The sequence below is a fragment of the Mus caroli genome, unplaced genomic scaffold, assembly GCF_978045245.1.
Source record: "Mus caroli unplaced genomic scaffold, Mus_caroli_1 scaffold_3, whole genome shotgun sequence".
NCBI lineage: Eukaryota > Metazoa > Chordata > Mammalia > Rodentia > Muridae > Mus > Mus caroli.
The window spans coordinates 27,386,934-27,399,128 of record NW_028227258.1 but is presented as its reverse complement, the minus strand read 5'-3'; the positions used below and the strand labels follow the sequence as shown (position 1 = coordinate 27,399,128).

At 40.1% G+C, this 12,195-nt stretch overlaps 1 protein-coding gene across 3 annotated transcripts in view; it reads left to right on the top strand.

Annotated features, from left to right (window-relative positions):
* Tbck (TBC1 domain containing kinase) overlaps positions 1-12,195 on the top strand; it is a 158,271-nt gene continuing 146,076 nt past the window's right edge. For 2 of the 3 annotated variants that reach the window (XM_021157536.3, XM_029474920.2), the window contains exons 1-2: positions 1-266; positions 3,905-4,125. In XM_021157536.3, the coding sequence (XP_021013195.1) occupies positions 3,933-4,125 (193 nt within the window). In that variant the 5' untranslated portion in view covers positions 1-266; positions 3,905-3,932. Of the gene's footprint in view, positions 271-3,904; positions 4,126-12,195 lie in introns of all 3 variants that reach the window. The other variant, XM_029474919.2, reaches the window with a different exon arrangement.

Below are 12,195 nucleotides of genomic sequence, written 5' to 3'. Positions count from 1 at the left end.
TGAGCAGTGGCCGACCCGAGGCGGCGGCGGGGGAGGGGGTGCTGGGCGCTGTCAGTGGAGCGAGGCACGCGCTCACCCTCGGGTTCTGAGCCAGGGACCCGGGAGGCCCGCGCGACGGAGGCGTGTCGCTCTGGCTGTCACCTTCCCTAGGCGGCCTCTTGTAGACGCGCCTGAAATGCAGGATACGGCCCACTAAGCACTGCCAGGCATAGCTTCCGCGCTTAGGAGCTCATCCCCCACCCCAATCTCTGCGCCCCCAGATTCAGGCAGGTATTCTGGTGTTCAGCGTGCCTGGCGGTAGTGGGTGGGGCTTGTGGGACAATCAGGTGCTGGGGAGTGACCCGGCCATTCTGCAGGAACCCGTAGAACCAACCTGTGGAGCTGCTTGCTGCTGTGTTTGTCTCCAAACTTCCTTCTCTCTGTAGCCTAAGTTCACCGTGTCTTAGAAATGCAAATACCATTTTACTCTGGATAAAATACACGTCTCCCCACTACCCCTCTTTTTTCTCTTTCTTTTCTCCTCCTCCTCCTCCTTCTTTTTAACATTTTCGACTCACGTGAGTCATCTCCAATCTCTTTCAGAGTTTACATTGTGTCTTGTTCATTGTAGGTGCAGGCCATGTTTGTGGTTTTCAGTGTTCTAGCTACAGAAACGTCAGACTTAACGTAGAAGTTTCAAAGTATTCCCTGAGTAAATTTTCCAAGCCAACTACCTGCCTACATGGCTTTCTCTTGTAATCTCTTCATCGTTTTCATTTTTCACTCTCTTCTAGTTACCGAGTGTGAGCACCTGTGTATGTGTGTGTCTATTTTTTGTTTGTGAGCTTCATGCACACCAGAGAGGTAGACTGATACTGAAATTTGTTTTCTTGCTTGTGGTTTATCTTTTTGAATCATAAACATTGTCTGATTTTTTCAGTTGTATGTTATTTAATGTCTATAACGGAAAATCTAATATATCATTGTAAAAGCTAAATATTAAAATGTCGAGGTTATGTCTCACCTTTCCTATGACTTCAAGCCTGGTATGTAGATATAACTTTCTGTAATTTTTGCATCTACTCATTGAATAAGAAATTAAGATTCAAGTAGACTTAAGCTAGCTCACAGTATCGACAAGATTCAGAATAGTGGTCATAACTATTTTCACATGAACTTTTGAGTATGTGTTTTGACTCCTCTCTTATGATGAGAATAGCACTGGCTCTCTCCATTTATCACCACAGAAAACAAATTCGCCCGTGTTACCAAGTTTTCAGGTCCATTAATTCTGAAAACCTATGGGAGATTTTATTTGGCTCCCAATGAACAGAGGAGCCTTGCGCTCTAACGGCTTCTTGTAGAGCAAGTCTGAGGTGTGGATTGGATATGAAGTGGTTTGCATCAGAACTTTTCGTAAAAACTGGATGGGCATAGCCGATCTGTGGTGGCACTAATGGGTATATCCTTTTTATTATAAAGAGCACACATTAATTTCAATTGTCAAACCAGATTGAGGCAGTCTAGGGTTTCTCTCCTGGTCAGTCATCAAATGCATATGGCTATTAGTACTTGGCTTTTTATGTTTTGAAAGCAAGTAGTATCTTTAAACAAAAAGTTATGACTAATTAGCTGATGAAGTCTAGCAAATAGTGCTATCATTAATTCCTAGTGTAGTCTAGCGACACCTGCATTTTTTCCTTAGCAGGACTTTTACTTACACATTGTCAAAATTAGTCATAGTTCCTAAGTGTATTGTTTAATCTATGTGCAGAAAAACAAATGTTCATAGTACTAGGGATTTATAATTATTTCTCTGCAAACCCACACAGTGTGCTAGGTCACATTTTTTTCCTTCCCTCAATGTCATGACCATGGACCTTTTTGTAATATCAAAGATAATTCAAGTTCGTTCTTTCCCTCCAATGGTAAGTGTGCTTGACTTAGTAGATTGTATGTTTAGACATATTTTTAACCTTTCTCCTTTTCAAACCCCCTTCCTCTGTTTTTTGCCTTTTGGTTTCTCTTTGGAGAAAATATGCATCCCCTTCTATGGCATACCTGGAAGCCCCCATTCCATTCTCCTCTCCTTGAACATATTTGACTTAGAAGTCAATGGCTTTTTTGCTAAGCAAATGGTGTTTTAGTTCTTCTGGATAGCTTCTATTTTGTGTTTATTCCTACAGGACTCATATAAATTTTATTGTTTCTTTACGTTTATTGTCTATCCCCTCTGTTGTATTAAATTACATCCTAGAGAAATGTGCTTATAATAGGTGTGAGCATGGTCCTTCTTATATGGCAACTTGAACTGTTTGATGTGGATTTTCTTTTTAATAGCATGTGATGATATGATGTTGACTTTTATGACTTTTACTATATTGTAGCAATAAATTCTAGTGTGACTAACGTGTGATTCCTTGATTTCTGAGGAATCTGTTTATTTTCTCACGAATCTATTGGTCATTAATCTTTACTCTTGGGACGTGTTACTTTCTATTTTCTTTATATCATTATATAATAGGTGTAATATTTTCTCAAATCTCTCTATAGATATAGTTGGAATTTTCATTTCACACAAATTATCTCAGATGCCATCAGAGCTGTGTGTATGTATGTATGTATTATGTATGCGAGTTAATCTTCATTTTTGCTCTTTATACTATAGTTGCTTCTAAACTACCCAATGATTCTCATTAGATCAGTGTTTAGAAGCCAAGTTTTGTTTTGTCCAGCTTTGGTACAGGGTTCTCATCTAGCCCAGGCTGGCCTTGACTCAGTGTCCCTGAGTTCCTAATCCTCCTGCCGTCACCTCCCAGGTACTTGCTTACACATGCGCACCACAAAGAACAAAGCACGGTTGTTTGGTGTTTCCTGCACATGGAGAAGCTTGTTGCCCAGATGCCTGTTTTAGGACAGCTCCAACTTACCTAGATTACTAACAGTTCTGACATTGAGGACTTCCTTCCCAGCTTCCCTTTCCTCTCTTGCCCTCCCAGCATCTCTCTTTCCCAGTGTTTAGAGCAGTTATTAGAATTTACGGTCACTTTACTCACTTGCCTTTCCTTCCTCTTCCATCTTCCTTTTTCCTTCCCACTTTCCCTTTTTTCCTTTCTCCTCCCTTCCTTATCTGTTTTTCTCTTATATTTGAAAAATAAATGACTGTCCATATCTATTGGGGCAAACTGACTCTTTAGTACTTCAGCATTTCACATCACCATTCTAACTTAAAGCTCTCTTCTGACTTCGGCTTAGCATTGTGCAGGTTCTTTAAGGTGAAGTCCCTGAATCTGAAGAGGCCACGTCAACCATTTCCTGCTACACACTTGCATACTTGTTTCTGATTTGGTGATGTCGCTCTTTTGTACGTACTGTGTAGTCACTTCTTAAACTCATTGAACTAGGAGGACAGTAGGTTAGTCAAGCTTTAGGTAAGAGAGGAACTTCACTAACATGAGCATACGGTATCAGATTTCCTCAAGATTTACAAGTTACAGACGTGGCCATGCGAGGTGGTGCATGTGTGTAAGCAAGTCCCTGGGAGGTGAAGGCAGGGGGTTAGGAGTTGAAGGTCAGCCTGGGCTAGGTGAGGACCCTGTACAAAGCAAAACAGCAAAGCAACAACACATCCCTCCTCAGTTGCAGGGATATTGAATGTGAAGATGAAATCTTCTAACTCTTCTCTTTTTCACGCTATTGAAAACCTTTGAAATTGATTTTGAGCTGCAATATAAACATGTGCTTGGGTGTTTTTATTTAAAATATTGTCTTTAAATTTTTAAACTTTGGCTTTTTTTTTTAATATTTGCTCTCAGAGTATCATGGTTGTTTTGTATTGTTTTTCCAAGTTGACTTTTAATTTTAAAGTGAGAAAGTACTGGATTAATGTTAGCTCATTGTGTCATAAAATTCTCTCGTTTTGTAGATCGTCTTAAAGGATCCAAGACTACAAAATGTTTCCTCTGAAGGATGCTGAGATGGGCGCCTTTACCTTCTTTGCCTCTGCTCTCCCACATGATGTTTGTGGAAGCAATGGACTTCCTCTCACACCAAATTCCATCAAAATCTTAGGTCGCTTTCAAATCCTTAAGACCATCACCCACCCCAGACTGTGCCAATATGTGGATATTTCTAGGGGAAAGCATGGTAAGATCTTTTCTTTTGAATTTTGTGTTCACTGCTTCAATTCAAGATGCAGTTTGAAAATACTGCATCAGTATCTGTTGGCAAGCAGTCAGGACTTTGCGTTCTGTGCTTTAGAGTACACTTGACTGACTTGATGTGAAAATGAGTCTTACCGTCCATTGTTGCAGTTGCCTTTACAGAACTAAAGTAGTGGAAAAGTGTGTGCCTTGAGACAGCAGTGTTGAGTGCCGCTGAGTTCTTCGTACTGGACTGAGCATGTGGAGATAAAAAAGTACATGAAAGTCAACCCTTTGTGCTTTCTGATATTCAGCCATGTTTTCTATAAAATAGGTTTCATATATTTCTACCTAATGGTGAAGACGACCTTCATAAATATTTACTTTTTCTTTGTTTTTCTGAAAAAGCATACTAAGCGATACTTGAAATTGGATAGTTCAGTTTTGAAAAAGTATTTGCTCTGAGAATATTTGGTTTTTATAGGCTATGAGCAGAATAATCTTTTGTAATGATATCTCTCATTACAATGGTTGACTAATTTTCAACCATAAAATTATTTTTGTTGCTACTTAATAACTGTAGTTTTGCTACTATTATGAAACATAATGTAAATATTTTTGGAGATAGAGATTTGCCAAAGAAGCCACAACCCACTGGTTGAGAATCATTGACTTGTAGCAATGAATAATCTTTATCATATTACTGTGCGGTAGGAACAGTTACAGTGTTGTTTTATAGATAAGGAAATTGAGGCAGAGCATGATCCCGTAGAGGAAAATACAAAACAGTAGAATACTAAGACATTACAATAATGAATTGTTACTTGATAAACGCCTCTAGAAGTCACTGTAATTATATAATGATGCCATAGCCACGCCATTCAGGCTGTTTGGTCCCTTTAAGACGATAAAGCTTGACCATATACTTGCTGAAAATTTAGGTGCTTGTAGAAAACTTAGTGAGAGACATGGGGAAAAGAGTGATAAAAATAGCAGTTCTAGTAGATAATTATAATTAGTATTTCATACTCACATGTATATGCGTGTGCACAGGTGTAGATATGTATATAATATAAATATACCTAGAGATATTGAAATATATGTGTACTGGCTAATGCTAGTTGTCAGTTTGACTATATCTAGAATGATCTATAATCCAGACGTGGAGGGCTCACCTGTGATCCTGATCTTGAGGCTGGAAGACACAAGTTTCTGACCTGGCTCTTGTTGCAGAGATCTTGAAGCATAGTGGCTAGGAAAAGCTTAGGCCCAGCAAAGGTAGTACATGCCTTAATCCCAGGAGACTAAGGCAATGAGATCTCTTGAGTTCAAAGTCAGTCTGGAACAAAAGGAGTCCCTGATCCAGGCTCTGTGGTGCACTTCTTTAATCTGGGCCACACCTACTCCAACAGGGCCACACCTTCTAATAGTGCCACTCCCTCGGCTGAGCATATACAAACCATCACAATGTGTTACTTTATTAGAGCTTTGTATAATATAAAGTTGTCTTTAATTTATTGATTTAGCAAATATTATTAGAATTACTGTGATCTGGTCAGGCTTAATCTTTCTGGTGAAGACTAAGAGGTTTTTTCTGTGGGGAATATATTTGGAGGGAAGAACCGAAAGAACACTGGCTTTGAAACAGTATAGACTTAGAGTAAAACCTAGTTTCCAACCTAAGGATGTTTGTCTTTAAGTAAACAGATAGCATTCGATGTCCTTCGCTTTGTGTGGCAGTATAACCCTGTGAAGCCCACAGCAGCTGCACTTCCACATTTCTGCGGATGTCTTGTCCATGTACAGTCAGGGAAGTACATCTCTGCTGTGACCTATGACGAGTCTACACATTTATAGTCCGCCTCAAGAAACTGTTAACTCTATCAATATTGCTTACTATATATCGCATTCTGCTTCCTTTCTCCATAAAGGATATCAAAGTATCTACTCTAAACCGTGTCTCTTTAATTAGCTAATTTGTGTGTGATTTAACCAGAAAGTACTGTGATACCATATGACAAATATAATAATTAAGAGACCTAGAGTCAGGGCTACTGTATGTGTTCCATGTGTCTATTGCATGAAAGCTTGAGCTAATGCAGTGTGTGAGTGCTAACCCTAATTCTGACTAATCCTGGAAAAGGCCATTTTTCATTATAATTGGCTTAATGATAACCAAAAGGCTAATGGTAACTATCCGCATAGTCCATAATTAACAACACTGGTACAAAGCCCAGTAAGGCACCTCTAACAACTTTTTTTAATTGTTAAAATTAATGTTTGCTCACTATTTTTATGTGTTAAATGGTTTCAACAATATTGATGTTGGAAAATTTGGGGAATTTTAGAGATTTTTACACCACCCAACAATGAACCGATACTCTAACCCCTGCATGTTTTCCTGTTACCCTTCACACTCCCTTGCACTTCAGTTAGAGCATCCAAGGAAACACCTTGCAATGGCGAGATTTCCCAGTCCCAGGCCACTCCAAGCAAACCCTGCCGAGATCCTGCTGCAGCTGGTGACCATACTGAGTAGGACACTCTCACACCCTTGCCACCTTCAATAAAGTACTTAGTTCCTAGGACTTCTTTCTTCTTTCCTAATAACTTCAGATTCTTCCCACCATATGGGAAACTCCTTGGAGCGTCACAACCTATGACGTGGTCTTCATCTCTGACTTGATTCCCCATATGCTTCCTTTCGTCTGACGGTTAATTCATGAGCTCTGGCCCCCATGTCCACCTCACTCCAGGTTTACTTCCTCTAACCAAAGGGCCCCATCAGCACTGAAATAGGGCTGTCACAAAAGAGCATCCTTGGGAAGACCACTCTTACTAACCTTGCCTGCCTTTGAACCTCATTTGGCTATCAGTATCACATAGCAATGGATCCCTTATATACCTTATAAGCCAGACCAGGGCTTCAAGCATGATTCATTTTTTAAAATCCAAAGAAACATACTTAAATGAAACCAATAAAGCTTGAATATTCTGATTTTTATGGAGATTAATCTTTTTGAGTTGAAATATCAGCAGAGTTTAGAAGTACAGTGAAGATTTAAAGTGGTAGTGTGTCCCATTTTGATTGCTATTGGATATTTAGAAATGTTTCTGTGATTACCATTGAGATGAATCAAGGAAAATTATTTTACTACAGAGATTTGAAATTTAAATATGGAATAAACAGCATTATTAAGAACATAGTATTATTTATTCTGTACTTATAACCTATAAATTAAAACCTAAATGCATGCATGGGTCAGGGTTATATCACAGAAATGTACTTGTAGAGTTTATGTGTATGAAGAGATCATGTAGCCAGGCAGTGATGGCATACACCTTTGATCCTAGTACTTGGGACTCGGGGCAGAGGCAGGCTGATATCTGAGTTCGAGGCCAGCCTGGAATACAGAGCAAGTTCTAGGACGGCCAGAGTTACACAGGAAAACCATGTCACAAAAAAACTAGAGAGGGACAATGAGAGTGAGTGAGAGTCAGAGGGAGGGAGGGAAAGAGGGAGGGGAGAGAGTGGGAGAGGGAGAGAGGGAGATATTGCCCGCCGCTTTTGTTCCCCCTGGTAAGAACACACTCAGGGCAACCGGAATCTTCTGCGGCACAAGCTTTATTGCTTACCCCATCAGGAGCCAGTGGGGAAGAGAGCCAGAGAGAGAGAGAGAGGTGGCGGAGCCCCCTCCCTTTTATGGAGGACTGTCCTCCGCCTCGGACGTGTCACTCCCTGATTGGCTGCAGCCCATCAGCCAGAAATGTCGTCACGGGAAAGGCAGAGCACATGGGGTGGGAAACTACCCCAGCGCATGTGCAGATGGTTTGTTTATTACTTAGAACACAGGTGTCAGTGCCATCTTATAATGGCGAATGTGAGGACGGCTCCTTACAGGGAGAGGGAGAGAGAGAGACTGAGACTGATTGATTATGTGCTAGGAGCAGGAATCCATGATTCTTGCTAGTCCAGCCCAAACCACAGGTCATGTTTTCAAGGAGACACTGAATTTTTGGGCAGGAGCTGTGACTTGTGTTTTCAGGGAACCCTCAGTTCTGTCTTCCGATTGATTCAACCTGTGAATCAGGATCACCTAGGTTATTTAGGATAAGCTTTCTTAGTGGCCCTGGTTAGAAACCCAAGTCATCCAGACAGTTTCTTCCTAGAGTTATGTAGACGAATGTTTGCCTGAATACCCGGGGACTGTAGCTGACTTTCAAAACTGGCCACTGCAGAATCCTGGTACCACCTGTATTTGTAAATCAGTTTTTCTTTGTTGGTGTTACTGTTTAGAGATTTACTTAAATAATCACATTTTAAAGGTGATGAGTTAGTCTATGGTGAGCTAGGTTTTACTGTGAATAACAAGAATGATGCAGGGACTGTATGATGATAACAGACAATATTACAAGACATTCATAATTCATTGCCTTTGTATTAAAAAATTTATACTTTTATAAAATTTAAATTTGTCTTAAACTTTTATATTTTTCTGTGACTGTGCGCGTTATGCATTATGAACTGGGATACAAACATGTTCTGGCATGCATGTGGAATGTCACAGGTCAGTACTTCAGAGTTTGTTATCTCTTTCACACTTATGTGAGTTTCAGCTGATCAGGCTAACATGGCAAGCATCTCTAGTCTCAGAGCCGTCCCTGTGGACCCCAAGTCTCTCCTTTACTGCCTTTATTTATTCAACTGCTCTGTTATCTTTCCTGATTAACCATCAGTGACTGAAAACACATAGCTCTAGATAGATGTAGAGTGTGAAATTTGTTAGAAATTTTGTTAGAGAAAAAGATTTTGTGCTTTTCAGACATTTCTTGATGTCACATTTGTTGGTTTTAATTTTGAATATTTTTATTACTTTTAATTACATGTGTGCGGCGGGTGGAGTATGTGCATGTCAGTATAGTTGCCTTCAGACCCCTGGAGCTGGAGCAATAGGCAGCTGTGAAACACTAGGTGTGGGCAGTTGGAACCTAACCTGGGCACTCTAGAAGAGGGCATTCATTCTTATTCAGTGAGCCATCTCTCCAGCCTTACATATTTGTTATTTATAAATAATGCCACTGTATTGCTGACTTTTATTTGGTACATAATGATTCCCAGACAGTTTACTCTGTACAGTCTAATTGTTTTTATAACAAAGAAAGTCTATTTTCAAACACATCCAGAATTTTAGAATGTGTACTTCTAATGAGTTCTAGGAAAAAAAAAGACATTAATAATGGAAAGATTCCTTCAGTATATACTCGTTTACTTTTGGGGAAAATGCTGATGGTTATGCCATGGGTTATGGCTCTACATTACTAACATGGTTTAAACTAATAAAGCACTTTGAAGCCTTGATAGACACTGAAGGTGTTGACAGAGGAAGCCTGATACCAGATGCTCTACAGGTCACTTATAGACAAAAAGACTCACGCTTATCCACTTGTAAGTGACTGCTTAGTGAAGTATGTATATTTTAATAAATCCTGATGTTTGTTGCATATGAATTTCAATACTCCTAAGGTATCGTATCTAGCTAGGACATAAGCATGTACTTCTCAACACAGAACACATCTCCAACCCAAATATGCCCGGGCAATGAAAACACGACTCAATTAATATGAACACATGCTGTGCGCCTAGGTTGGGCAGATCCACTGCTACATCTTCCACATCGATGAGACCCCTTAGAACTTCCGTTTCTTCAGGCCATGTGCTTCTGCTCTGCTTTTCTTCTTCCTCTTCCTCCTGCTCTGCCTCCTCTTCCTCCTCCCCATCTTCAGCTCCACCTTCCCTTTATCTGCCCAATCATCAGCTCTCCTTTATGTTACAAATTAAGGTAGGAAGCAGGTTTACAGCAAATCACCAGAGTGCTGACTCATTCCTTGTATGCAGCCCCTCACTGGAGAATGGAATTAACCTCAAATATAATTAGCCCCAGGGCTATCCTCAACATTTCTCCTTCTCTGTCCAATTAAAAGACTATTTTTTTTTGCTTGTATAATCTTCTTTTATTAAGGTTTAAGTATTCATAAGTATATAAAACAGAATGATTGAATATCAAAGAAAAATAAAAGTTATACAAAACTCCTGTACTTCTGGGTAACTATGGGCACTATTTCTTTTTCTTTTTCTTTGCCATCTTTAAAATTGAAGTTAATATCTTGAGCCATTTTCTTTCTTTTTTTTTAATTTTTAATATTTTTATTACATATTTTCCTCAGTTACATTTCCAATGCTATCCCAAAAGTCCCCCATAGCGCCCCCCACTTCCCTACCCACCCATTCCCATTCTTTTGACCCTGGCATTCCCCTATATTGGGGCATATAAATTTTGCAAGTCCAATGGGCCTCTCTTTCCAATGATGGCCGACTAGGCCATCTTTCGATACATATGCAGCTAGAGACAAGAGCTCCGGGGTTCTGGTTAGTACATCATGTTGTTCCAACAATAGGGTTGCAGATCCCTTTAGCTCCTTGGGTACTTTCTCTAGCTTCTCCATTGGGAGCCCTGTGATACATCCAATAGCTGACTGTGAACATCCACTCCTGTGTTTGCTAGGCCCCGGCATCGTCTCACAAGAGACAGCTATATTTGGGTCCTTTCAGCAAAATCTTGCTAGTGTATGCAATGGTGTCAGCGTTTAGAAGCTGCTTATGGGAAGGATCCCTGGATACGGCAGTCTCTAAATGGTCCATCCTTTCATCACAGCTACGAACTTTGTCTCTGTAACTCCTTCCCTGGGTGTTTTGTTCCCAATTCTAAGAAGGGGCACAGTGTTCACACTTTGGTCTTCATTCTTCTTGAGTTTCATGCGTTTAGTAAATTGTATCTTATATCTTGGGTATCCTAAGTTTTGGGCTAATATCCACTTATCAGTGAATACATATTGTGTGAGTTCTTTTGTGATTGTGTTACTTCACTCAAGATGATGCCCTCCAGGTCCATCCATTTGGCTAGGAATTTCATAAATTCATTCTTTTTAATAGCTGAGTAGTACTCCATTGTGTAAATGTACCATAATTTCTGTATCCATTCCTCTGTTGAGGGACATCTGGGTTCTTTCCTGAAAATATATAGGAAGCCTAACATAGCTTCCAAAACTTATCCAATTTATAGAGACAATTGGGCATAAAATATGTCCTGTTTAAAAAATGGCTATTAAGCTAGCTCAACAGTAAAAGCATTTGCCACCAAGCCTGGCACCCTTAATTTGATTCTTAGGACCCATAGGATGAAAGGAAAAAACTGATTCCTGCAAGTTCCTCTGACCTCCATCTGTACACAGTACCATGAGCAAGTGTGGGCACACACACACACACACAGACACACACACACACACACACACACACACACGCACACACAGCACTAAATAAACGTAATGCAAAAGTTCTTTTAAAAGGTTAAGATGAGCTGGGCAGTGATGGCACATGCCTTTAATCCTAGCACTCGGGAGACAGAGGCAGGCTGATCACTATAAATTTAAGGACAGCCTGCTCTACTGATCGAGTTGCAGGTCAGCCAGGGATACACAGAGAAACCCGTGTCTCGAAACAAAACAGACAACAACAAAAGCCAAAATCACCACCAACAAAAAAGGTTTAGATGAACATTCTCAGACATGGGACCCCAAGTGTAATTCCACAAAGGATGGAAATGCGCAAAAGCTAATTAAATAAACATATCGTGGAAACTAGAGAAGGACTTCCTTATTCTGATTTATTATCTTTTCACTCGGGCTTTAGAGTGAAAATATGTGGGAGGAAGGGGGACCCTAATTAGGTGAAAAGAACAGTTAAGAGATTGTGTGGAAACTAAAGAGATAATGCTGGCTTAGCCCCAGATTGCAGTGGATGGAATAAACCCTAGAGTTCTGGAAGCAATTGGAAGATGGAAATAGCAGGACTCTATATGTTGCTTTAAGAAAGGGAAAATGTATGTGTTGTTTGTTTCTCTTGAGTTGCAAGTGACAGTTTTAGTTTGTTTGCATAGACAAGGGTCTAGTATATTCCAGATTGGCTTCTAACTTGCTATATCCTTAAGAGTAGCCTTGAAAGTCCTTGTCTCTGCTT